The sequence below is a fragment of the Engraulis encrasicolus genome, chromosome 19 (genome assembly GCF_034702125.1).
Source record: "Engraulis encrasicolus isolate BLACKSEA-1 chromosome 19, IST_EnEncr_1.0, whole genome shotgun sequence".
Taxonomy (NCBI): Eukaryota; Metazoa; Chordata; class Actinopteri; order Clupeiformes; family Engraulidae; genus Engraulis; species Engraulis encrasicolus.
This window is the reverse complement of record NC_085875.1, coordinates 11,224,705-11,249,460: the sequence shown is the minus strand read 5'-3', so window position 1 is coordinate 11,249,460 and position 24,756 is coordinate 11,224,705. Positions and strand designations below refer to the sequence as shown.

Here is a 24,756-nt window from a genome sequence, read left to right as displayed (position 1 = left end):
TCCCCACCCCTTAATTTGAGATATCCACCCACATAGCAAAAACATGCTAAGAAAAAGACATGAAACACATGGAACATAATTTTAAATATTTTAAATAATTTATTTGGCTTAGCATTAAATGCATCACATCTAGTCCACACATCAGCAAAGTTTATTTCAATAAATAATATATTTTTCTTTATGAATCCTCGTCTTTAAATCTGTCTTTAATAAATTAACAACACTCTCCCCATTCATCTATTACCTACATTGTAAACAATCTGAAAACGTTCACCTTCCATCATGGCCGACAAGGCATTCTATTCGAATCCTTTGCTATGCTATGGCACACATAAGAAATGAATGCACACGGAGTGATTGTAAAGCGCTCTAGTGGGAAGATGACTTCAAAGGCACCACAAAGGGTTGAAATCTAAATGAAAAACAAAAAAGTCAGTTAAGGGTGAAATGTGCTGATAAAATATCATGTTGAGAGAAAGGCCAACAAAGCAATCATGACTGGCTACAAAAGGCAATAAATCAAGCAAAAGAGTCATATTGATTCTCACAGCATCTCTCTGTCCAGTGTATCTTCAATGCATTGCCTAACAGATCTATGACCTTCAACTAAATGATTGAGATATGGCCTATGAATAAAATAAGCTTAGGGGTTTACTGTTTATCTAACTAAATGCCACATGGAGTGAAAGTTCCAGATGCAGGCTTTGACCTCATTGTTTTTTGGTAAGACTTTATTTTACAATGTCTTTATAATTGTAGTGCAACTACTGCACATGTATCAACATGTGATATTATGTTCTTACACTGTATATTACTTACCCTAACCATAACGTGCAGTGCAAGTACATGACAATGTAACTAATTCATGTAACAGGAACAACCTTATTTTTTGTTTAGTCAACACATCTGTTGAGAGACTACTGCATCTTGTCCTATTCTTGGGAACCCAAGTAACAGCCCTGTCTGTTGACACATTTGATCCTACTTGATCTTAACATTTTATTGGCATTGGTGATGCAAGTCGTGAGGCGATAGGCAATTCCGTTTCTAAGATGCCAGCCAAGGACTGCTATTTTCAGGGCTTAGCTAAAAATGTGAATTGACATAAGTTGGACGCTAATGACCTTTAATTTAGGGTGAATGTACCGTACGTGAATTACATGTTTTACTACAAACTGTAGTTGGAGGTTTTCAATAAAACGCAAGAGCAGGATTACAATTCACAGGTGCCGTCCCTTTGGGGGAGAGAAGGGCTCAGGGTGGTCTCTGCTGAGGTCAAAGGTCAGAACTGCAGGGGGGGCGCTACCTCCTCTTGGCCACACCTCCCTTCGGACCCCGTCCCCCGCCGCCGCCTCCTCCACTTCTGCTGGGGCTCTTGGAGGAAAACAGCTTGGTCATGAACTCCGACACGTCTGGCAGCTCGTGGTTGGGATTCAGCATGTTCATGGACTGCTCCATCTCCTGAGGAGGAAGAAAAATGTACGTACACTATGTAGCGTCTTTGTGCCTTTACTCCATGCTGACTCCATCCAATGCTGGATCTCAAATGGGGCACTTGTGCACTTGAGTGTTCCTGTTTCAGTGTGTATGGCGTATTAGTTACGCACTTAAAGAGATACTGTCCCATTTCTGGAAATAAGCTTATTTTACTCCTCCCCTTGAGTTAAATAATAGGGTCTTACCTTTCTCCTATACTTTCAACCGTTCTCTGGGTATGACAGTGCAAATTGTACCTCCAAGCTAGCAGTTAACATTGAGTCCTATGAGACCAGTTAGCCGCCAGCTGGTCTCATAGGACTCAATGTTAACTGCTAGCTTGGAGGTAAAATTTGCACTGCCATACCCAGAGAATGGTTGAAAGTATAGGAGAACGGTAAAGCCCTATTATTTAACTCAAGGGGAGGTGTGAAATAAGCTGATTTCCAAAAATGGGACAGTATCACTTTAAACATAGTACCCGAAGTGCACAAGTGCACCATCTGAGACACAGCACAAGACTCAACTACATCATAACATCATAACTTAAAGCCCTGAAGAAGCCTTGTTGTGCTCCACACGCAATTTCTTGAATTTTGAAAGTCACACGTGACCAAAATGCTTCCGGTTGTCACTAATAATAAAAGACTTCTGACTGCCTCGGATATCCTCTGTCTCTACGCTTACTCGTTGTATTTGGATCCTGATGAGCACCTGATGTACACATGATAACACACTGAGGCAACTTCCTCAACTCTCTCTTTCTTTTTTCATGTCATAACAATATTATTATCAGATGACTGAAAGTCTTTTTCAGTAACAGTTTAAACATTCTCTGCTAATGGCCTATGTTATAAACTTTTTGTCAACTCTCAGTAATGTCACAGTAGCAATGTTGTTATGTTGTAGTTGCTTCTTTCCAGCAATGAGTGAACGGGTTGCCGCCTGGCCCATCTGCACGAAGAGGCTACAGACGTCTTCATTCTTGTGACAATGAGGTTATAACAGAGGCTCTGCGCTAAACTATCCATAAGACTAAGTGGTTTTCATTTTTCGCCACCCTTAGGGTTGAAAGGATGACTGTCTACTGTCATAGAGAACTACACTGGTATGTGGTTGTAGTTTTTGTTTACATTTTGTTTACATTTCTCAACATCTATAAAACTAACTGGCAGTGAGTCAAACAGAAGTTTGTGAGGGTTTAGGCCAATAAATAAGCTTATAACTATATCCCATCACTTACCCTTCTCATTTCTGGATCATTTGTGTTCACAACTTTTGGCAAGAGAACGATTATCACCAAAGGAAGCACCATCATCATAACCTGACCATAAACAAAGCAAAATAGAGTCATCATTGTGCACATTCAACTCATATAAACAGAAGCAACATGCAATGTGTATTCAAGTTTCTAAAGATTAGCACATAGGCTACAGTACATAGGGACATATACATGTACAATGTATTATCCAGATATAGAATTTACAACACTGTAGAATCAAATTTTACAAAGGTACAAGGTACAAAGGTACAAAAGGTAAAATTATGTAGGTGGTCAGTGTAATTCCAAATCTACAGCTTGTTTACACAATGCTGAATAGAATTTACTCTAACTTTGAACTCTAATTGAATAGAATTAACTGCAAATGTTACAATGGCCAAAAAGTACAATGAACACCATATCTGAGTGGTTCAAATGCAATCTGATATAGGCCTAAATAAAATCAGTTATATTAACACGTGGCATTTTCACAGTGAAGTTTGAACTCAGTGGTGGTGCCACTTGCCATTGGATTCATGAGAAAATCAGACCATCCCCAGGTCTCTCTCTTTATGAAGTAGGACTGCAGCCCAATGGCCCTCATCTGAAGCGGATATGGAAGCCTCAACACTTCCGTTGGTTTGATGTAGTTGACGATGCGCGCTCTGAAAAGACAAAACTTGGCATAAATACGGAAGTGGCAATAATAAGCCATAATGGTGGTAGCCTATTAGACGTTTATTTTTTTTATTTTTTTTAAAGTGATGGGTGATACACAAGATCAAGTCTTACTCTGACTAACTAAACGTATAATATACCTCATTTTGCCTTTTGTTGTGATGTCAACTCGGACAGGTTCAAATCTGTACACTGGTGAAAGTATTTGAACCACATAGGAACCGGGTGGCACATCGTTGACAGCGAAGCTCCCATCAATTCTGTTGCAGATAAGGGACCAGAAGAGCGCACATTCACCTACATTCATTCATAGCATTTGTTTTATGTCACTACCATGCGGTGATGTTTGATTTTATACTCCATATGGCTTAGTAGCCCATGCGCGCACATTCGACATTCGTGCGCACGCACAAACACGCACGCAGTTGTGTTATGGTTGCGCTGTCATGTATGTCACCTGAAAAACCCGATGTGTTCCTCTCCCTCGACAACAACACGAGCTGTTGAAATCCATTCCTGCAGTCGCACACCAGGAACAATCGCTCGGCCCTCGATTTTGAATGTATCCCCATCTGTTTGCATTACCGTTGCAGTTGATATGGGATCCACATCGGTAAAACATGCGCACAGTCCTATTAAGACCATAAACACTTGCAATTGCAAGCTTCTGTGCCTGGAGAGAGGCATGTTGGACAGTGCTGATGTGTTATAAGCAACAATACGTTATATTAAAACATTATAATTACGCGCTAATAACAAAAAGCGGCTGTTATATCTGAGAGAAAACTACCTCCCCACAGCTGTCAACTCGGCATGGGCGCCGAGTAATGACGTCAGAGAAACAACGCCACCCTCTTCTTCTTTTTAAAATATATATTTATTTATTTCCACATAACAATAGTTTACATACAAATTCATTGTGTTTCCCAAACCCATTTGTAGTCGAGGTACATGTTGTCTGTTTTCCTCATTTATTACAATGTTACAATGCAATTTATTTATTTTTTCAGTAAGGTAGACTACACAATCTCCACAAGTTACACCTGAGTCAGATTCTCAGATTTATATAAATCAAAAGTGCAAAAGTGATTTCTTCTGAAACACTGTCTGGGGTAGCCTATTTGAAGTCAAGTGTCAGTTGTTAGGTCTCAGCATCCTCTGCATCCCCCCCATCACCTTGGCAGCTGGACCAAACTTGCCTGCACACTCTGAAAAGAAAATTGAACAAACAGTTGAATTGCTGTTAATATCATACCAAAAATTGGATGGACCCAATACAAAAGTGTAGCCTTAACACGAACATAAAGTATGTACCACTGGCCACAAAGAAAAGTAGGCCTAGGCCTACATGAACACAAGGGGATAAATATTGGTAGGCTGCAAAAGAGGAAAGCTTTGAACACTCACCTTTGCTATTTTGCCTGTGTTTCCAGAGAATAAACATATGCGTGATGCATGTTCTCGCAAAGCTTGTAGCTGGCTCCTTATTGTATAAATATTTCTGTGAAGACAGGTTTAAGTTGTGATCAATAAAGGGTGTAATAATACTTTTCTGTCAGGTTTCTTTGACAATAACATCAGTCCTCCTCACCTCCACACATACCTATCGGACAGATCTGTGTTCAGTTCCTTGTCACATTGTCCCATGAACTGTGGCCACCATTTGTTCTGGACAGACTGCACCCAGTTCAAAGCCACCGTCAGATAGCTACAGGAAAATGAAATATATGATTGTGCACATATTCAGAATTTTTCGTATGGTGATCAATTTCAAATGTACAGTATGCTAAGTGCATTTCACAACAGCAGACATGAGAAGGAGAATATAAAGAAGAAAAAAGTGTAGTCAGCTTTTTAAAACTTAATATTACATCACAGACTTACTACTTGCCAACACGTTTTGTTTCTTGGCCACGTTAAAACTCCTAGGATATGTTTACACAAAGTTTTTTTTTCTCTCCATTTTCTTTGACCTGTCTTAATTAACTCATTGAGTGCCAGCCATTTTCAAATTCAGACCGAGGGGTTGCCAGACTTTTTTCAACATTTGAGTGTTTTTTCAAGAGTCATGAAAATTTGAATTCTTTGTCTATGTGAACAACAAACATACCAGATCAACGTGTTAGGCCCCACCCCCCATTAAAAAAATGCAATTGACTTCATACCAAGTCTTTGGCACTGTGCCATACATTCTGAAAAGACTCGTTTTCAAGTCCATGGCACTGAAAGAGCTACCTGTTGTCTATATGCGCATCTTGAAATATTCTTTCAGGCATTACTGGTATTATGTGTTGACACTCTTGACTTCTTTGCAGGGATCAATGAAGTGTCTTTGCTCTACTCTACTTCCAGACCACTGAAAACAAGGAAACAAGAAAACTGCTCACTCTTCAAATGGACTCTGGAGGGCGCTCTTGACCAATGGAAGAAGTTCCACACAGAATCCCAGGGAGATGTCTGAGGTTTCCTGTTGAAGGCTAAGAACAATGACAGGATATAAATAGACCAAAAAAACAGATGGAAAAAACGGAAAAAGAGAGTGCTGTGTTGGGTCTATTGTTCGAAAAAGGAAAATCAGGTGCTCTTCAGAAAGAACATCAGATAGTGATGTAAGACCTATTTAGATACCAAATACTTAAGTAGGGCCTGTTTAGCTTTGACCATCCCCCCAAATGTACCATGAAGGAGACTTTTGTTTTTGCTGGAATGGTGCTTTTGGGAGACTGTCCAAATTTAGTGAAACAGATCTTTGTAATGTTATATATATAAAAAGTCAACAAAGTCACAGCTACTTTACAGTGAAATCAATAGCAACAACAACAATACCAGCAATGGAAATAGTATAATAAAAAGTTACCGTTTTGTAATGATGGGAAGGCAGTCAACAAGCAAGCTTATGTCTTCAAGCCTAGAAAAGAACAAAAAATCTGTAGGTAAGGTCTACAAATCACGTATGTCTACATTGGTGTCCTGCGTGCCATCGAAACATTTGATGATGTGGTAACACTTTATAATAATGTTCCTTAGTAAAGACTCAGTAAATAATTAACTAATGATGAATAAAACATTAACAAATGTTTTTATTGTTAACTAAGTTTTATTAAGTAAGGGTTAACGTTCGGCGAGAAGGTCGCTACCGTGGAATAGCAGCACGACAGAGAGAATCTTTAGACCCCGACGCGGAGCGGAGGGGTCTTGTTCTCTCTGAAGTGCTGCTATTCCACAAAGCGACCGACTCGCCGAAAGTTAACCCGCTTATTATATGGATATACTTAAATGATTCACACATGCGGGGACATTTCTTTAGACCTATTTAATGTTAAGATTGTTGCTGCGCAAAACAAAACAGTGCCGTTGTGGAACACCGCTAGGCAACAGCTAGGTAGGCTAGCCAGGACAACAGGTGTTGTCTATCACAGCAGCTGATTAGAGTGACAAAAGACCGGACCCCCTGCGGAGTGATATGAAACATTCGCTTTAGCCACTGACTTGTATACAAGCCAGTGGCTTTAGCAGTGAACGTCTTGTTGCCATTGACAGCGGTAGCCAGGACAACGGGTGCTGTCTATCACAGCAGCTGATTAGAGTCTTGTTGAAAAGTCGCTTTAGCAGTGAAAAGTCTTGTTGCCATTGACAGCGGTCTGTTATAGACCAACCCGTCCGTTATCGAAAAATAACAGACGTCCGAACGTTGGGGAGCCCCGTTGAAATGAATGGAGCATTCGACAGATGACGTCACAACCATATAATAATGCTTTATAAAATATCTACAAATGATATCTGCAAGATTTTACACACCTTATAGCAGAGTATTTTATTCATTTACAAGCAACTTGTAAATGTTTAATAAATATAAAATATTAACAAAATATTTCCTAGTCATTTACAAGCATTTGTTTACATTTCCTAGTCATTTACAAACATTTGTTAATGTTTTGTTCATCAATAGTTAATTATTTATTAAGTCTTTAAAATGTTTTTTTGCATCCATTATTCTAAAGTGTTACCGATGATGTGATGATTGTGCTGTCAGGATATTCAGAGGACTTTGTGTTGTTCTTGAACACTGCAAAAAGTAAAGTCGGTCTATACTGTACATCATTGACTTTAAACGACCAAGTCAACAACTGTAGGTGACATGAAAATTGCATGTACAGCATGTCTAAATTGGCCTGTCTATAAGTCTAAAGTTGAAACCATGTACAGTAATATCAGTGTTGTAAGTACATCTGTAAGAGAACATCTGCTTTATACAACTCTGATAAGTCTGCAAGAGTTCATCACAGGCTTTTATATTTTTTGAATGGCAGTTGATGTACGTTAACTTATTACTTTGTTGTGATGGGTAACTACTTAGCTCACAGAACATGAAAAAATAGCTCTTCTGAAACAAGTCAATAAATCCTTTTTTTAATTTTTTTTTTTACAGTATATGAATACTGAATTATACTACTCCAATGGTGATACATGTAGTAGCCTACAGTGCAAGTAAAGCACAAGAAGCTGTTTACTACGCCATCTTTAGATACTTATTGTACCTTAACAAGTATGTCAGCAGTTCCTCCGAGCTTCTTTTCCACAGACTGCAAGCGATCTTGAGGCGGAGAAGCCTCCCAGACAGCACTTGTGTCATTCTGCTGTGCTCTCCAGTCACCTGGAAAGCAAAAAGTGTACAAAGACATGCAAATCACCACAACCACTCAGCAGGTTTACTGATGACAACAGCAAATGTCATTGTAGAATTAGTCAGCTATATGGACTAAGCTATGTTTACAACCTGGCACCTTGAAGGGTTGGCACTGAGTGGCATCCATGTAGCATTTAGTGAGTGAATGGTTATGTTACTCTTTGTCGTGTGCGTGGGCCATACAGCTTGTGTGTGTGTGTGTGAGTTTGTATGGGTGTGTGTGTGTGTGTGTGTGTGTGTGTGTGTGTGTGTGTGTGTGTGTGTGTGTGTGTATGGGTGTGTGTGTGTGTGTGTGTGTGTGTGTGTGTGTGTGTGTGTGTGTGTATGGGTGTGTGTGTGTGTGTGTGTGTGTGTGTGTGTGTGTGTGTGTGTGTGTGTGTGTGTGTGTGTGTGTGTGTGTGTGTACATACAGTACATGCATACACAGAGTCGATTCTAGGGTAAGTTGGGGCCCCAAGCGAAAATTCAAAAGAATTAACTTTCGCGACAAATTAAGATTTAAAATCTTAACTATTATTCACCACTAATGTAGTTTAAAATCTTAACTATTATTCACCATCACTATTATTTGGCTGCCTGCCTAGCCTGGTGACCAGATGCGCCTCTGTGCATATACAGTATGATTAATTGTGCACACCTCTTTGAAGAAGTCTCGGTACTTGGTGTCCACCTCGTCCCTCGCCACCAGCGGCTGGTACTCTGTACGCTGTTGGCCTTTCTGGCTGAGTCTATTGGGCATCTCCCGTTCCTTCAGCGGCATAGCCCCTCTCGTCTCGTCTCCGTCCCTGCTGCCGAAGGTGCTGCTGAATTGGCCCTCACCACCTGCTGCGTCCTGGAGCTTGCCCTGGAGCTGCTTCCTACGGATAGCCGTACTGACGGTGAGGGGCCGGTGCTTTTTCCTTTTGCTGGACAGCACTCGCTTGAGCCTCCCGGGGGCGTTTCCCGAACGGACTATAGGGTTTCTGGTGGGCAGGTAAACAATAAATGAGGTAAAGATAACAGTCCTAACATACTATAAGTCAGTGTCTTATCTCTACAGAAAAACATCTCTTTGTTCCAGTAGGCTTAATATCTATCTCTATCATGTGTGTCATGCACTGCTGGACTGGCCATAGGGCATACAGGGCATTTGCCCGGTGGACTGTTGATAATTTTGGCCTGGCCTTCCCCTCAATGTAGTGGTATCAGTCCTCATGCCGCTACAGCTGACCTCTCTGAGTCAGATTTAAATATTCATTTTGGCTGTTGTGGTCAAAATAGCTTGTAATAGATGACTAAAAATGTTGTCACAGGCTTCATTGTCTCTCTCAATGCCTGGTGGACCGGTCTTGGCTGAAAATGCCCGGCCTGATTTTTCATCCCAGTCCAGCCCTGGTCTCATGTGTCTGATGACATTAAGACTATAAGATAAGACTAAGATAAGACTAACTGTTTCCCCATTGATGTCTCACCGTTTCTTGATTGTTTCCTCCTTTGTGGAGGACTCCACCTGCAAAACAAAACCAATGGAATAAACCGGCGGCCATTAAGTGCTGTTAATTATATCAGCTTAGCAGCCTAGTTGCATTCCTCCAAACGAGGATCTAACTTCAGAGAGTAGGCTATAGTTAGCATTTAATAATTGCACCTGGTGACACAGCAATACCCTACGTGGCAGACACTGTCACCAGTGTGTCAAAGGGCGTGTCAATGGGTGAATGTGTGAGGCATTTATTGTTAAGTGTTTTGAGTTCTCAAATGAGTGATAAAAGCACTACACAAATGCCATCTTTTTTGCCATTAAATGCCATTAAATAATAATTATGCTATAAACATTTGTTGGACAATTATTCATTTCTATATTTGTCAACTCCTTGGTCTTCATTTGGTAAGTATCTGTCTCGCCAGAGGAGGTTGGGCCAGGTGCTGCAAAAAATCCTGTCAGTCAGTCAGTCCATCAGTCAGTCAGTCAGTCAGTCTGTCTGTCTGTCTGTCTGAATGTCTGTGGGTTTGTCTGCCCACTATGTGGATGGTTTGTCTGTAAAGGGTGCCAAACACCATGTATTAGCAGACATAATAGATGATTATGGCATACAGACAAACAGACTGACTGACCATAAGGCAGACAGCAGGCCCAAAGATGAATAGTAAACTATTAAACGTATATAGACAATTGATATCCAGATGTCAATATGATTACAAATTATTTACAGTGTAGCCTAAATGTAGTTGCTACTGAATAACAGAAGCAAGGAAGTGTTAGCAAATGTGAAATAAATGGAAAATAAATACCTCAGGCATCTCTATATTAAGGACTGCATCCATTAATAATGATAACATGAAACAAAAACTATATAGTGACTTGGACCTTTACATGTAATGCATTTACAAACAAATGCACAAACACAATCAGAAAAGTCACTCCCTAATACAACACACAACAGCACAATGCATGTATTTTAGGGCCAATGTCAATTGACATGGCCTTAAACTTGCCTCCAGGTGTTTTGCAGAGGAGAATCTTATCCAGTACATCCGTCCTTCATCATCAGCTGAGCCGTCATCAACACTCTGGTAGCCTCCCTCGTCATCATGGTCTTCTGAAGACATGGTGAACGCCTCTCCTGCCAAAGTGACATAACACTGGTGATGAGTAGGCCGTTGCTTCAAAGCGTAGTAGCGCTCCATGTCTGTTCAATAGTAACTACAGTATTGTTATGACACTGCTTTTGACTCTCGTGATCTCTTCAGCTGAGTTGTTGGAAGCCAAGTGTTGTTGCTGGTGTAAATACAATCCAAATTCCGGAGCATATGGAACCCCTATTGCAGTCAGACTGTGCACAAGACTTGCTCTTTGCAGTCAGTCCAGTTCTAGTGTCAACATAGTGTCATTTACAAGTGAAAACAAAACTAACCTCTTCACAGTACATTACTCACAGGTTGCCTTCTCCGTTACAAACACATTAACTGAGTATCTGCTTATCTTGCCTGACACTGCCATTATGTTTCTTCCAGCAATAAGAACAACAGCAGCAGCAGCAGCAGCAGCAGCAACAACAACAACAACAACACATTAACAACTTATTGTTAATTATTGTTACTGTTATGATAATAATAATAACAATGATAATAATAACAATAATAATAATTATTATTTATTATATTATATTATATTATATTATATTATATTATATTATATTATATTATATTATATTATATTATATTATATTATATTATTATAAAAGGAACTAAATGTATGCCTAGTAGGCTAGCCCACTTAATCAGATTATTATTATATTATATGTGCATGTTATTTTTATTTAGTTAATAGTTGATGTCAAGTTGCTGACAATTCCTAATTTGAAGAAGGTTTGCACAAAAACCCAGACCATGTTTGAAACATTGGGGTGTTCAGTTTCAGTATTGGTGTATGGCTCCTTTTACAAACGTGTTACCCACAATGCTCTCGCTCCTGTCACTGGCTGGTCCTCATCACACTTCCTTGATCGGATCAAAACAAAACAACGGCGCCTTCACTTGTTGTAACGCGCACATTCACACATTTATGTTACGAGAATTAACAGGTTTGTCAAAACGCAACCATATTTTCGCCCATTTCTGTTATTCAGTAACAACACGCAGCTTCGTAGGCAAATGTTTGGTCGTAGAAGGAAACAATAGGTCGTAAATTAACCAGGTAAGCAAAAAAAGATTTAGGCCTATTTGGTGTTTTTGCGCACAGCGTGTTAACACAGTTAAACATGTCTAAGTCAATTCCAACCCCACAAGTCTACTGTTGGCTATTGCCTGCGCTTAATCGGGTAACGATTTGATTACATTAGCCTTCATTAGAGCCAAACCTCGTTTACACACCTATAACACTTGTCATTACATGCCCATAACGTCTGACGGTATGCTGCCCGTAGAACAGTAACAACTGCCTGGGAACAATGTAACATTGTAACAACTTGGCTCGCGTCAAGATTGAACTACACATTTATCTGGCAAGAGCCAGATTAGAGACATTCTGCCGCAAGAGTAATCTCGGCGTCATACAAGTATTGAGGCTTTTAAACCCCGTGACTATAGTCTATAAAAAGGTAATAACCTGTAGGCCTACATGTAGGCTAAGTAGCCTATGTTTGCAGCTGCTGTAGCTGGCGTGGAACAAACAGTGTGACCAGTTTATTGGTGTAGGCCTAGTTCCATATAAATAGTTATATGGTGTAGTTCTATGCTAGGCCTGTCCAGACCCGTCTCATTCCTGGTTCATGGGAATATAGGATTTACATTGGTTAAGCAGTTGCTTTGTGAAAATAAGGTTATGATACTGTAATTATGTGCTACTCTTTGCAAAATAACCTTTTACAATCACTCTCAAAGGTTATCAACAGCCAAGGACTGTAGAAAGCACATGCTAGCTAGGCCTACTGGCATATTACAGATATGTTGATGAATGGGCAATGGCCTTCTAAATAAATTATATAATTTCATATAGCCAACTTTTTCAGTTGGCATGGTCTTATTTTACCCTACTTTCCCAGTCAAAGGATGGCACACAAATGATGGGCCATATTTAATTCGGAATTAACTGACTTAAATTCTGAATAAATCTAAATTTCGCTTTGAAAACATAATGTAAATACCTCTTCATTCAGAAAGATCAAAGTAAACTCGATGGAACTTTTTAATTCTGAATAATTAATTCTGAATTAAAAACATAATGTAAACGTATAGTCAGTGTAGTGGTGCAGGAGAGTTCTAGTCATTCACATAACCTCCTACTTCTGGGTACTTGCGAGACTGGCACCGCGTCTTCACAGTTCAGTGATCATCTTAAATTCCCTCAGATTATGAAGATCTTGCTACTCTATGGTGGACTGTACTGTACTTGTCATTCACTTTCCCAGATGGCACAGAATTTCATTTGCAATCTCAAGACTCTTTCCCAAACATGGTGTCCCCACTGTCCCCCAATATGGAAGTGTTCAACACAGATGGAGTATTGACCAAAAGTAACATGTTTGTGTTCTCTGCGTAAAAGTGCAACCTTGCATTTCCTGGTTCAGTGTTTATTCCAAGGATTTATGCTTTGTGTAAAGGGGTTATTGTAGTGGAGCTACAAAGTAGATTGCGAAATAAAGAAATGTGTAAGCTTAAGATTTGAATGTTTCGTGTCTGCCAACGATAGTTTAGCACACCATAAATGCTTTATCACCTTATTTTATTTGATATAAAATTCACTTTGAATGTGTTAATCAGTGTCGAGATATTGTACTACTGGCTTAAGTATATGGACTATTACGATATCATATGAGTGCATGTGATGATCTGTTTCTGTTCTGTTTTCCATGACTCAGGCTTAACAGTGTGGTTACAAGCATGCAAGACACACAAAGAACACCACCACCACTAGTCTAACAGCCACCAAGAGCAGTCATCGTTCACACATTCTCAGTCTTCTCATCACACTGACCTGGTAAGGAATGTACTGTACCATAATTACATATTTTGTGCCAATCTGGTGCCTGTCCATATAGGATGTCAATAAGAATTAACAACGTGGCAACATTTGTGGTCATAAAATCATGTATGAATCTCCTCCTTAGTAGTTTTATAATGTACATTTAAAGCAGCTAACATAGACCAGAGTTGTGTACAGTGGTTGACGACTCAATGTAATCAAACCCAGTGATCGACCCTGCCGTGGCCAACCGGTAGGGCACTCGTCTACCATGCGGCTGACCCGGGTTCAATTCCCAGCCAGGGTCCTTTGCCGACCCGCCCAATCTCTCTCCCCATTCACTTCCTGTCCACCTCTCACACTGTCCTGTCAAATAAAGTGAAAAAATAATAAAAAATAATATTTGAACTCAGTGATAACCAGGCTTGACCTCCTTGCCAGTGGAGGAAGTCATCCACAGTATTGCAGCACTGTGTGAACTTTTTTCCTGCAGCCATCCAATGTGCTGACTCTGCAGTATTTGCTAAATCACAGTGTTGTTCAGCCACTGTTGTTGTGCTGTGTGCCTCTAACACTGCTTTAGCCTGCAGGAGGACAGAGTCCACTTCGGGAGAGTTTGTATCGCGTCTGTTTATGCTTGGTGCTCTTTTTTTTAAATGTCATTTTTTTGTCTTTGAATCAGGTGACGTTCAGTGTGATGGCAATCACGCTGTATTGAAATGAAATAGCTGCCGCAGGACAAGTCATAAGACAAGAACAGACAAGCAGGTGTTTTATTATCACTTTCGTCATTTTTATCTTTTCTTCTTCTCTCACTCTCTCTCTATCCTTCATTCTGTCACTCTGATTCAAACAGGCAGTGCGCGTGTGACTGGAGCGGAGTGCAGAGATGTTTGCCTTGGCTGCTGTTCTCACCCTGTGTGGGGTCTATCCTCTGGCTCTAGCCGTACCCCCTGTTTGGACACAGCCTGAACAGATCCACATAGCCTACCCAGGTAACTACTCACACACACGTTTACACTTCTTTGGGTTTCCTTCTTTTCAAGAGTACGCAAGTCAGTGACTCTTGCCTGATGAAGGTCTACCGACCGAAAGCTTTCAACACAACAGGAAAACCATCTATTGCACAGATCTGATGGGTGCAGTTTTTTTCTTTATTTCAAACCTAAATAGAATGTTTTCAAAATAATTTAGTTAGTGATTTAATTTAATTAGTGACTTATCAACAGCTTGTAAGGTGCTTCTGGATGTCTTCCAATGCCCTCTACTAGCTATAACTTCACTAATGCACATGTTGTTAAAATGTTTACCTCTTGGTTTTGGGCCTCATTTAGGCAATGCTAAGTAGATTTTTCAACCTTGTAACAATGCGTCCAAAAGTGTTTTAGTTGTTCATTCTTTTTTCCCTTTGTGTTTTGATTGTTATGTCTACTTTGAGGGCCTCCTATGGGCTGGTGTTGCAAATTAGCACTTGTGAAACGAATGCGTCTGCTCTGTCCAATGTGATTTTGTTATGGTCAAATAAACTTATTGAACTGAATTGAATTGACTTGAATTGAAATGCACTTGTGAGTTTGACCCTTCATGAGCCATAACTAAGTAGCCTAAGTTTGGAGGGGCAGTTGTAGGTTAAATGAGCGATAATTGCACTTTTGCAATTGCACTTTAAACCGGAGGGTCAGTAGAAGAGGAAAACAACTTTTAGATTATAATGTAAGTGTTACAATTGTGTCACTCAAATATGAGGTTTCAAAGCAAACAATCTGCCACGTACGTATTTCTTAGTAGTGAGGTGTTTTGATGTCGGTCATGATGTCTTAATTTGGAAGTAATTATCTTTATCTCATTTTGTCATGATCCTCCTTCAATGATATGAGGCGATGACTGTCAAAAAACCAAGTCAAAGGACAGAAAAAGCTGCATCTCTTCTCAAAAACACCAGCCAGAATGATAATAGTAAAAGTCACAGTGCATTGCTTTTCCACAAACTTTTCCAGTATCTAGATAGCTGACTGCTTCAGTTAGTTTTGCTTCAGTTTATGTTAAAGGGGTATGCCACTATTTTGGGGCTTAATACAGTTAAAATTGTTGGCTGGGGTTTATAAAGGTGGTAAAGTGTCTTATTTTTCATGTAAGCCGTTGTCTTGCTGTAAGACAAGTTAAAAGAGGGAATATGTCGCTAAGCTAGTGAAAGTCAATGTATCCGTGTAGCATGCTACACGGATACATTGACTTTCACTAGCTTAGCGACATATTCCCTCTTTTGACTTGTCTTACAGCAAGACAACGCTTAACATGAAAAATAAGACACTTTACCACCTTTATAAACCCCAGCCAACGATTTTAACTGTATTAAGCCCCAAAATAGTGGCATACTCCTTTAAACCTTTCTTGCAGAGAGGCCATACGGTTATAGCCTCATCATAATCTTATTGTCACCAAATGGTAATAATGACCACGTCTAGCAATGTTGTTCAAATGTAGTTAAGCCTTTTCAGCAAATAGTGAACGGGATTGCAGGCGATCCGATCTCCTTGAAAGGCTGCAAGACACAAAGGTGCTGCAGTTTCAAGCTCGCATAGCAGCGGAAAAATACTGCAAAAAAGGATTTGTTGACTTGTTAGCAGAAGACTTTCTGTTGTGAACTCATCGACCATCACAATAAAGTAGTAAGATTCAGTGCACATGTAACAGAGGCCAACTAGCAGAGGATGGTGTGAGATGTTAGCAGGATCCTAAATTAGCATTTTTGATCACCAGCCAACATGCCTAGTAGATGTTAATCTTACCAGCGAAACACACACACACAAATAGATTTTAGTGGCTAGTAAGTTGGTCTTTTCTACCAGCCAAATTGAAATTTCACCAGCATTTGGCTGGTTGGCTGGTTTTAAACCCTGGATGTTAGTAAACCTCCCTCCCGAAGTCTCGTACAGTATTGGTAATGCTGAGCTATCAGACTGGTCCTTTAGCTCAGCGTTATCGTGCTGTGCCTCCCATACCCGAAATGGAGCGTTGACTAAGAGTTGGTGGGTCCGAGCCTCAAGTTGCGAATTGCGCAGGAACATCTCAGTTACACACATCAACTTCCACTTCAAAATATGCGAAACGCTTTGAAAAACTCAAAATAATCCTTCAAATTAATTTGAAATACATTAGGCTGGGCATTTACACACACATATTGTTTGACTTAACTCAACTTAAGTCTGTCATAGCAGCAAGTTGACTTGAATGAGTTAAGTTGAGTTGACAGATCTTTTTTAAAAGTGTAGAACTCACCATCTGAGCTGTTTGTTAATTGTTGGGAAGATTCAGATCCAGGTTTTACTTGCGACATTGAAGCGAAAGTACAACTGTTGGCACCCATTGGTGAAGTCACTGTTGTCGAAATGATTGTAACACAAAACTACATGTAATATCTTGCTTCTATGTGCCTGTATGGTGATTTGACGTTGCATAGAGGGGCCTTTTCTGATTCGTTCAATACTCTTTATGTTTCTCATTAATGGCTAATACAGCCAGTGGGGATACAATACCACTGTCACGTGCAGCATGTATAGGGAATTTGGTGTGACCTACCACACTTGAGAAAGTGCCAGAATTAAGTGGTTTACAGAGGAAGGCGATCTTTAATGATCTCAGATTACATGGCACGCACAGCGGACATGCTGTGCTATGCTGCTTACCCATGGGAAGGATGAAATGCCTGATGGAGTTCCCCTATATCGCCCTACTGCCCTACAAAGCCACAATACCACGTAGTGTGACTACTAAACCTATTGATTTGCTCCAGTTCACAAATATTCACAAAGCGCATGCAAACATTACACAGACACACAGATGCATGCACGTGCGCATGCATGCACACGCGTGCGCACGCATGCACACATGCACGCACGCACGCATGCACACATGCACGCACGCACACACACACACACACACACACACACACACACACACACACACACACACACACACACACACACACACACACCAGTTACCTTAACCAGCAGTCACAAATGCCCACCCCATTAGTATAGACCAATGTATCGTCAGTATATTAACAACTGAACAGTATGTACACTGTACAATAACTTGGAGCAAGTGTGCACTCTTTTTTAAAATACTGATAATACTGAATACCGAATTTTAAATACTTCTTACTGTAAAGTAATTTGTAGAAGGTGTTTCTGAACAGCAAGTATAAGAGGTTATGATGTGATGTGAGTTAAACGTTATGCACATCATGTTTGCTCTCTCAATGAGAATGCGGCTCTCCTGAGGTCATTTAGAAAATTGACTAAAGATGGTTAAAAGGTGTAGGATTTATCAGATGGTGTTTCTCAATACAGCATCTACAGCTTCTTAGGTGGTGTTAGGTAGCACTCGGGGGGTAGTTGAGAAGGAGACAGCAGAGAGGGGGGCACTCAGTTGCAAATTGGGGGCATTAATCAATTTCATTTTTTAAATTCTTACCGCGCAGTCACACCGCCGGCGTTGAACGCTTGGAAAGATGCTTAAGTAATTGACTTTGTATGGGAGAGCAGGCGGCGAAGCGTTAAAAGCCACAAAGCGTGTCTAGAGTCAAAAGCGTCAAAAGCCGAGGGCGTCAAAAGTTGAACTTCATCTAAAAATATGTAATGAGCTCGGTGGCGGCAGGGCGTTAGCCAATGGAATGTTCACATTTTTCTAAACACGAGTTTTGGTTGGTCGATATTTTTGGTCAAATGCTTCAGGTTGAATCGTTTGCCGCGTTCAACGCCCCTGACCTGTGTGTTCCAGGCAGGAGTCAGCAGCGTTTTAGCTCTTTCAACGCTGGCAGTGTGACCGCAGCATAAAGGGCCGTTGGTAGCCTAGTGAGCTAAACCCCTACAGCTGAAAGCTGACACAATTTGCGGCCACTATGGGGTGTCTAGATTTCTAGGCCAGGGCGTTGGCAGGCATATGATGAGGTCAAGGGGGCGTTGATAGGCTTATGATGAGGCCAGTGGGGGCATTTGTTCAAAAAGGTTTGAGAACCGCTGCACCATTACTTTAATCACTGTGCAGCTACGTTCCCCATCTTTATCAGTAGGGCTTGTTTTCTCTGGGTGCCCTTAAGCGACTGAGCCCTTATCAAGTCAATCTACTCTATATTACAGAGTTACAGAAGGGTCCATTGCACAAAAATGGATACTGTAGATAAATAAATACTGTCAAACATATTTGCAAGGGCTCTTTAATTGTGTGAATGTTTTTATATCCAGTTGCTATGTCTCAGGGCCAGGTTGACCCAAGATCACCCCTCTTTCTGTGTCTATCTCTCCATAGCTACGCATAACATTCACATTTTTGGTAATGCAGTTTGTATAAATAAAGATCTAGCTTGCGTTTATTTTTGGTGACATGGGAAATGTGTTTAAAACAACACTGCGACCGTAGGTGATGGCCCACGACCAAAGTATATTAATTTGTCTAGACACGGTTCTGTAAACCTGTCGTGAGAAAAGCTCTGAGATTGTGGGTTTTATGTTTTATTTTGCTTTTCTCTGCCACTTATCATCAGTTTTTGTTTTCATTTTGGTAGCTATAGGAGACAGTCTTGCTATGCACTTGGGATGTGTGTATGCAGCTGTATCTGTTGTGACACGACTGACACCCTATATCTCCCGCACTGTCTCTCCTTATCTCATCTTATTTTTTCTAACACGCTATCTATCGGTCTATCTCTCTCTCTCTCTCTCTCTCTCTCTCTCTCTCTCGCTCTCTCTCTCTCTCTCTCTCTCTCTCTCTCTCTCTGTCTCCCCCCTCAGGGCACCCCAGTTCCATGGTGGTCACCTGGGTCACCCAGAACAAGACGGCCAGTGTGGTGGAGTACGGGGTAATGGGAGGCAAGCGGTTCGAGTTCACGGCCAAGGGAGAGGCCACAGTGTTTCAAGATGGCGGCTCAGAGAAGAGGACCATGTTCATGCACACAGTGATATTGAAGGGCCTGAAGCCTGCCGTGTCTTATGGTACTGAAACACACATAGAGAAATACTTTATATTAATATAATAATATTTCATTTGCAGATGAGGTACAAAGTACTTAAACATGCATGACTTTTCTTGTTGATGTTGATGACTCACACCTCAGATGACATGCACATGTAAAGTGACTAGCGTTTTTTAAAAAGCTTTGTGGGAATGTGTTCCTGACTAAACTAATCAGGAGGCGTGCATCCAGATGTGTTGGTGTTAGTCTTATGTTTGTGTTTATGCCTGTATGTGTAGCTACCGTATGTGTAAATTATCACTCTGCCTATTGACATGTACTGTATCTTGTCCTGCTCTGGCTGTGTGCGCCCTCTAGTGTACCACTGTGGTAGTGACTCTGGCTGGAGTGACCTCTTCTACTTCAGGGCCATGCAGGAGGGGGTGCATTGGAGCCCGCGCTTCGCCCTGTTCGGGGACATGGGCAACGAGAACCCCCAGTCCCTGGCCCGCCTGCAGAAGGACACCCAGGTCAACATGTACGATGCCATCCTGCACATTGGTGAGACAGGCCTACTAGATCTACATAAGGCTATGTACATGTACATAAGGCTAACACAGCTACTCCATGTATGATTATGTGTTCTCATTTGAAATCTTACAAGGACCAACCAAAGCTGCATTTTATAGCATACTGCATGTTAAACTAGAGACAGCGGTGGCAGTGCTATTCCCATGGATATACAGAGCTTGATACTGCATCTCCAGCACACAATACCAAGGGCCTTGTGAATGATTTGCATTTTTTATTTTTATTTATACAAATTTTATCAAGAGCACATTTGATGGTTTTCCTCGTATGTATTGTTATTATATGAAATGAATGGATCTGTGCTATTTTCAGCTGATATATATATGTTTCTGTTCTCTCGTCTGTCTTCCAGGGGACTTTGCCTATGACATGAATGAGGTGAGGCATTTTCTTAATAGCGCTGAAGTATTGTGTGGATTGTTGCATGCTGACGTGTCGGCATGTCTTAACACATCCTGTTTGTCTAAACACCTGATAAACACTCAACAGGCTTCGAGCCGGACAGACAAATAAGCCCTTCAAACCAGATGTGCGTTGGCAGCGAAACGACCTCTTGCGTCCAAACATCGTCCATAAATGTGTTTTTTCGAAAAAAGACAAAAATCCTCAAATTGTTGCATGCTGATTCATTAACGATGTGGTGATGACTAATGATGTTGCTATGTTTTTATAGCTATGGTAATCCAAATGAAGTGAGGGCATGGGATGTACTGTACTATATGTGTATATGGGATCTATTTTTAGGGTTGTTACGTTGCATGCTGTGGCTAAGTACAGGGGCTATTTGCAAGTGACGCTTGATGGTAATGGTCCAAAATACCTCCGCAATATCTTCTTTTGGGCATTTCTTTGCCACTAAAAATTAGTCTCGGGGGAGGAAATGGCTGTGGGACATTAAAGCTAAATCTGTACTGGACTCTTTGAAAATGCCCACTCCCCTCCCCTCCCCTCCCATCTAATACAGTATAATAAAAGGTTCAAGTCAGTGCGTTCACATTTCTTCTGGGCATTTTTTGCTACTGGAATCAGTCTCTGGGGAGATAATCATTTCAGCAGGCCGGGGACATGAAGGCTAAATCTGAACAGGGTGTCTCTGCTGTGCTTAGTCAGTGCTCTGTAGCCCTATAAGGAAGAGAAGTATCCCGCAGTAGCCTACCTACCCTCTGATCAGATGACCGCAAGCAAGACCTCTCTTAATCATCCCCCAGGCCCCAGAACAACCAGTACTCTCTCTACAGTGTAGTGGCAGAACAATTGCACACAGGGCCCCAGCGCAAGACACTTATAGGGCCCCGTATACAGCTTGCCAAGCTCACAATAGGCCCCCTAAGCACCAATACGGGAGGGCCCTGGGCCCAGGGGCAAGTGCCCTGCTCGCCCTCCCTATACAGGAGCTCCTGCTACAGTGCTAGTCACCAAGCCAGACCAGAGCCCTTCATTCCTCCGATGCCTGAGCCTTATGACTGCAAAAACAGAGCAGGCGGAAAAGAACCTGTCGGGATTGTCATTAAAGGCAAGACAGGCTTGCATGGTATGTGCGCGCGTGTCAGTTTACGCGTATTTATGTGTGTGTGTGTGTGTGTGTGTGTGTGTGTGTGTGTGTGTGTGTGTGTGTGTGTGTGTCTGTGTCTGTGTGTGTGTGTCTGTGTGTGTGTGTGCATGTTTTGCTGTAAACCTTAATCGCCACCCCATTATAGAATTTGCCAAATGACTGGTTCTGGTTTCGTCGAGGCTGGCTGGTATGTAGATGGGGGCCTTCTCGTAAGTCGTCTGGAAAATTGATTTGGTGTAATGACAAGCCGCGCCGGTGCCGCGGACAAGATCGCGGCGCGTTCTTCTCTTTTGCTCTCCCTCTCCATCTCCCACTGTCATTAGAGGGTTCTCTCTCCCTCCGCCTTTACGATCTGTCTCATAATATTAAAATCAAATGAATATACGGTTTACGTTATTATCAGTAATGAGCAGTTGAATGCGGCCGCATTTATTCTGTCAACATCATTTTGCGCACGATTGAACTATGTCATAACCCCTGCAGACACTGGGGACATTTGTGAAAGGTTTCGTAGCTCTGCTGCTGAAATGGCTAAAGGGACATGGCAGTCTAAAATCCATCAGGACAAGAAGGTGTATAGTATTTGCTCTCATCACATAGTTAGCTGAACCTATTCTATCATATTTATTTGGTACTTATCTGTTCGGTCTTAGCAGTGGCAATTGCAACTCTGTTGTATTGAAGGATAAGCCTTGTTTATGGACGAATAAACAAGGGTGTCTGTGTCACACACAGGGTGTCACAAACAGCTCGGTGAAGGGGCCAATACAGTAAGAGCCACCCATTTTTTTCCCATTCCATGCGAATATCATGTGACTCAGTGGTATCGTACCTGTGCTCTCATGACAAATTAAAGCTGTGATTGGAGGTCGCGGATTCGAGTCCTGAGTGGTGTGGCCAGGGCTTGGCACTTGACACTTGACACCTGCCAACCAGCCAAATGCTGGTAAAACCTGGCTGTGGCTAGTAACAGTTTCAGTCTCACTAGCCACTTTGACCGGTAACTATTCTTTGGGGTGACACATCACAGTTGTTGTTGTTGCATCAATTGTTTGTATTTGAATGCAAGAACATTTTAAAGAAAAAAAAATCTGACAACAAAACTCTGGCTGGCAGAAAGGCTGGATGGCTAGTGACTTGGGAAAACCACTAGCCACAGTGGCCGGTGAGTAAAAATGTTAGTGTCAAGCCCTGGCGTGTGGCCGAGTGCTGTCACACTTGCAAGGGAGCAGTCATGATGCAGTCAAGGAATGGGACAAATCAGTGCGTCCTACTGTAGCGTGAGGTGTTGATGTTTGCTGTTGTTGAGGAAACTACTCTGTGTCATTCCAGGATAACGCACGGATCGGGGACGAGTTCATGCGCCAGGTGGAGTCCATTGCGGCCTACGTACCGTACATGACCTGCCCTGGCAATCACGAGAATGCCTAGTAAGTACCTCAACTCAGCCACACCGTAAGGCCTAGTACAGACTATTCGGCCGACAAACAATTAGACCTACACACAGTGAGACCTAGACACTACCAGGCCTACACACAGTTAGGCCTACACACTATTAGGCCTACACTCAATGAGACCTACACACTATTAGGCCTACACACAATTAGGCCTACACACAATTAGGCCTACCCAAATCTACATACACACTAAACCTTCCCATCCACTCTCTCTCTCTCTAACTTAACAACCTGCCTCAATGAAATTAGTAATTGGATGACCCAAAACTTTCTTAAACTTAATCAAAACAAAACCGAGCCATCATCATCGCCACCCCATCATTACTTTAAAAAGATTAACCATTCTTGTTTCTCTATCCCTGACTATTTTACCTCCACTTCCTCTGAAGTAAAAAATCTGGGCGTTATCATTGACTCTTCTCTCTCCTTTGAGTCCCATATTAAACACCTCACCAAAACTGTGTTTTTCCACCTTAAAACCAGATCCAGACTCCGCCCTTCTCTTACCCCTACCTCTGCTGAGACCCTCATTCACACTTTCGTAACCTCCAGATTAGATTATTGCAATGCCCTACCCACTGGTCTCCCTACTAAATTGATTAACCGTCTACAATACATTCAAAACTCAGCAGCTACAGTAGATTACTTACACACACCAGACCCTGGCATCACATTACCCCTATCCTCTATCAATTACACTGGCTTCCTATCCATTCACGTATCCATTTCAAAATTCTCCTCCTCGTATACAAGGCCCAGCATGACCTTGCACCCTCCTACATCACAAGTCTCCTCACCCCATACAATCCCACCCACACACTACGCTCCACTGACTCACTCCTCCTTACAGTTCCCTCCACATACCTGCGCACCATGGGCGACAGGGCATTCAGTATTGTTGGCCCCAGGCTTTGGAATTCACTCCCACTGTCACTTCGTCAGTGTTCTACACTGTCTACTTTTAAATCTAAGCTGAAAACACACCTCCTCACTTCTGCTTTTCAAACACACTAACATGCACTTCCACTTTACTTTAATTATTAGTTTATATTTTTCTCCTTTTTATTTTATGTTCAAATGCATTCTACTTCTTTTTCTTATTTTAAAACATTTATTTTATTTATTTTATTTTTATTTCTTTTTTATTTTTGCATTTTAATTATTCTCCTATTGTTAATTCACTGAAGCTTTGTTATACTTTCTCTACTGTTATCTATTTGTTTTGTTTGTAAAGTGTCCTTGGGTATTTTGAAAGGCGCTCAAAATAAAATTTATTATTATTGTTATTATTATTATTATTATTATTACACACAATTAGGCCTACACACTATTAGGCCTACACACAATTAGGCCAACACATGTGCGAGTAGTATTGAAGATTAAGAAACTATGCACATGAAAAAAAGACTAATTTCATTAAAATTGAATTGATTTGTGACATGGCCCCTGTCATGAATTTACTCTTTCCAGAATGACATGAGCAAGCTGTAACATATAACCATAGGAACTGTGTAATGGCATAGTGCTGTGGTAAAAAAAAGACTTTAAAAGACTTTAACAGCATTGCTTTGTAGCAGCGTTGCATATTGTGAGGCTACTAGATAAGGTAAACAACCATTGGAGGCATTCTCACAATACAAGTTTTCTGTCCATCAAAT

At 41.2% G+C, this 24,756-nt stretch overlaps 3 protein-coding genes across 8 annotated transcripts in view; 1 reads left to right on the top strand and 2 right to left on the bottom strand.

The window, feature by feature from the left end:
- Window positions 1-107: 107 nt before the first annotated feature.
- LOC134470018 (ER membrane protein complex subunit 7-like) lies at window positions 108-4,227 on the bottom strand. The gene is made up of 5 exons (XM_063224047.1): window positions 3,873-4,227; window positions 3,556-3,675; window positions 3,264-3,402; window positions 2,720-2,800; window positions 108-1,461 (listed from the first exon to the last, which is right to left on the bottom strand). Exons 1-5 carry the CDS (start codon window positions 4,100-4,102, stop codon window positions 1,303-1,305), a joined length of 729 nt encoding a protein of 242 aa, XP_063080117.1. The 5' UTR covers window positions 4,103-4,227; the 3' UTR covers window positions 108-1,302.
- A 79-nt stretch (window positions 4,228-4,306) lies between these two features.
- Window positions 4,307-12,142, bottom strand: LOC134434953 (KATNB1-like protein 1). Of its 3 annotated transcripts, none has more exons than XM_063183641.1 (10): window positions 11,955-12,142; window positions 10,578-10,705; window positions 9,554-9,591; window positions 8,740-9,064; window positions 7,954-8,069; window positions 6,273-6,323; window positions 5,803-5,892; window positions 5,007-5,123; window positions 4,823-4,916; window positions 4,307-4,623 (listed from the first exon to the last, which is right to left on the bottom strand). In XM_063183641.1, the coding sequence occupies exons 1-10, from the start codon at window positions 12,076-12,078 to the stop codon at window positions 4,588-4,590; spliced, it is 1,119 nt and encodes a 372-aa protein (XP_063039711.1). In that variant the 5' UTR covers window positions 12,079-12,142; the 3' UTR covers window positions 4,307-4,587. The 3 variants fall into 3 exon arrangements, with proteins under 3 accessions (XP_063039711.1, XP_063039712.1, XP_063039713.1); XM_063183642.1 differs by having other exon boundaries at window positions 5,019-5,123; XM_063183643.1 differs by lacking the exon at window positions 11,955-12,142 and adding an exon at window positions 11,541-11,619.
- The window catches only part of acp7 (acid phosphatase 7, tartrate resistant (putative)), a 50,993-nt gene continuing 37,829 nt past the window's right edge, over window positions 11,593-24,756 (top strand). Inside the window, exons 1-8 of one of the 4 annotated variants that reach the window (XM_063183639.1) lie at window positions 11,691-11,778; window positions 13,442-13,560; window positions 14,228-14,313; window positions 14,402-14,540; window positions 19,338-19,538; window positions 19,877-20,059; window positions 20,442-20,467; window positions 22,974-23,071. In XM_063183639.1, the coding sequence (XP_063039709.1) occupies window positions 14,435-14,540; window positions 19,338-19,538; window positions 19,877-20,059; window positions 20,442-20,467; window positions 22,974-23,071 (614 nt within the window). In that variant the 5' untranslated portion in view covers window positions 11,691-11,778; window positions 13,442-13,560; window positions 14,228-14,313; window positions 14,402-14,434. Of the gene's footprint in view, window positions 11,666-11,690; window positions 11,779-13,441; window positions 13,561-14,227; window positions 14,314-14,401; window positions 14,541-19,337; window positions 19,539-19,876; window positions 20,060-20,441; window positions 20,468-22,973; window positions 23,072-24,756 lie in introns of those variants that run through there. The other 3 variants (XM_063183637.1, XM_063183640.1, XM_063183636.1) reach the window with 3 other exon arrangements.

Excerpts from the sequence above, each read along its gene's own strand:
- LOC134434953 (XM_063183641.1), bottom strand. The coding sequence starts at position 12,078 with ATGTGTAGTTCAATCTTGACGCGAGCCAAGTTGTTACAATGTTACATT. Across the intron at positions 8,070-8,739 it reads ACCGAGACTTCTTCAAAGAG|GTGACTGGAGAGCACAGCAG; the intron begins GTGTGCACAATT and ends TTTGCTTTCCAG. Across the intron at positions 6,324-7,953 it reads CTGCTGACATACTTGTTAAG|GCTTGAAGACATAAGCTTGC; the intron begins GTACAATAAGTA and ends GTTCTTTTCTAG.
- LOC134470018 (XM_063224047.1), bottom strand. The coding sequence starts at position 4,102 with ATGCCTCTCTCCAGGCACAGAAGCTTGCAATTGCAAGTGTTTATGGTC. Across the intron at positions 2,801-3,263 it reads ATTTTCTCATGAATCCAATG|GTTATGATGATGGTGCTTCC; the intron begins GCAAGTGGCACC and ends GTTTATGGTCAG. Across the intron at positions 1,462-2,719 it reads ATGATCCAGAAATGAGAAGG|GAGATGGAGCAGTCCATGAA; the intron begins GTAAGTGATGGG and ends CTTCCTCCTCAG.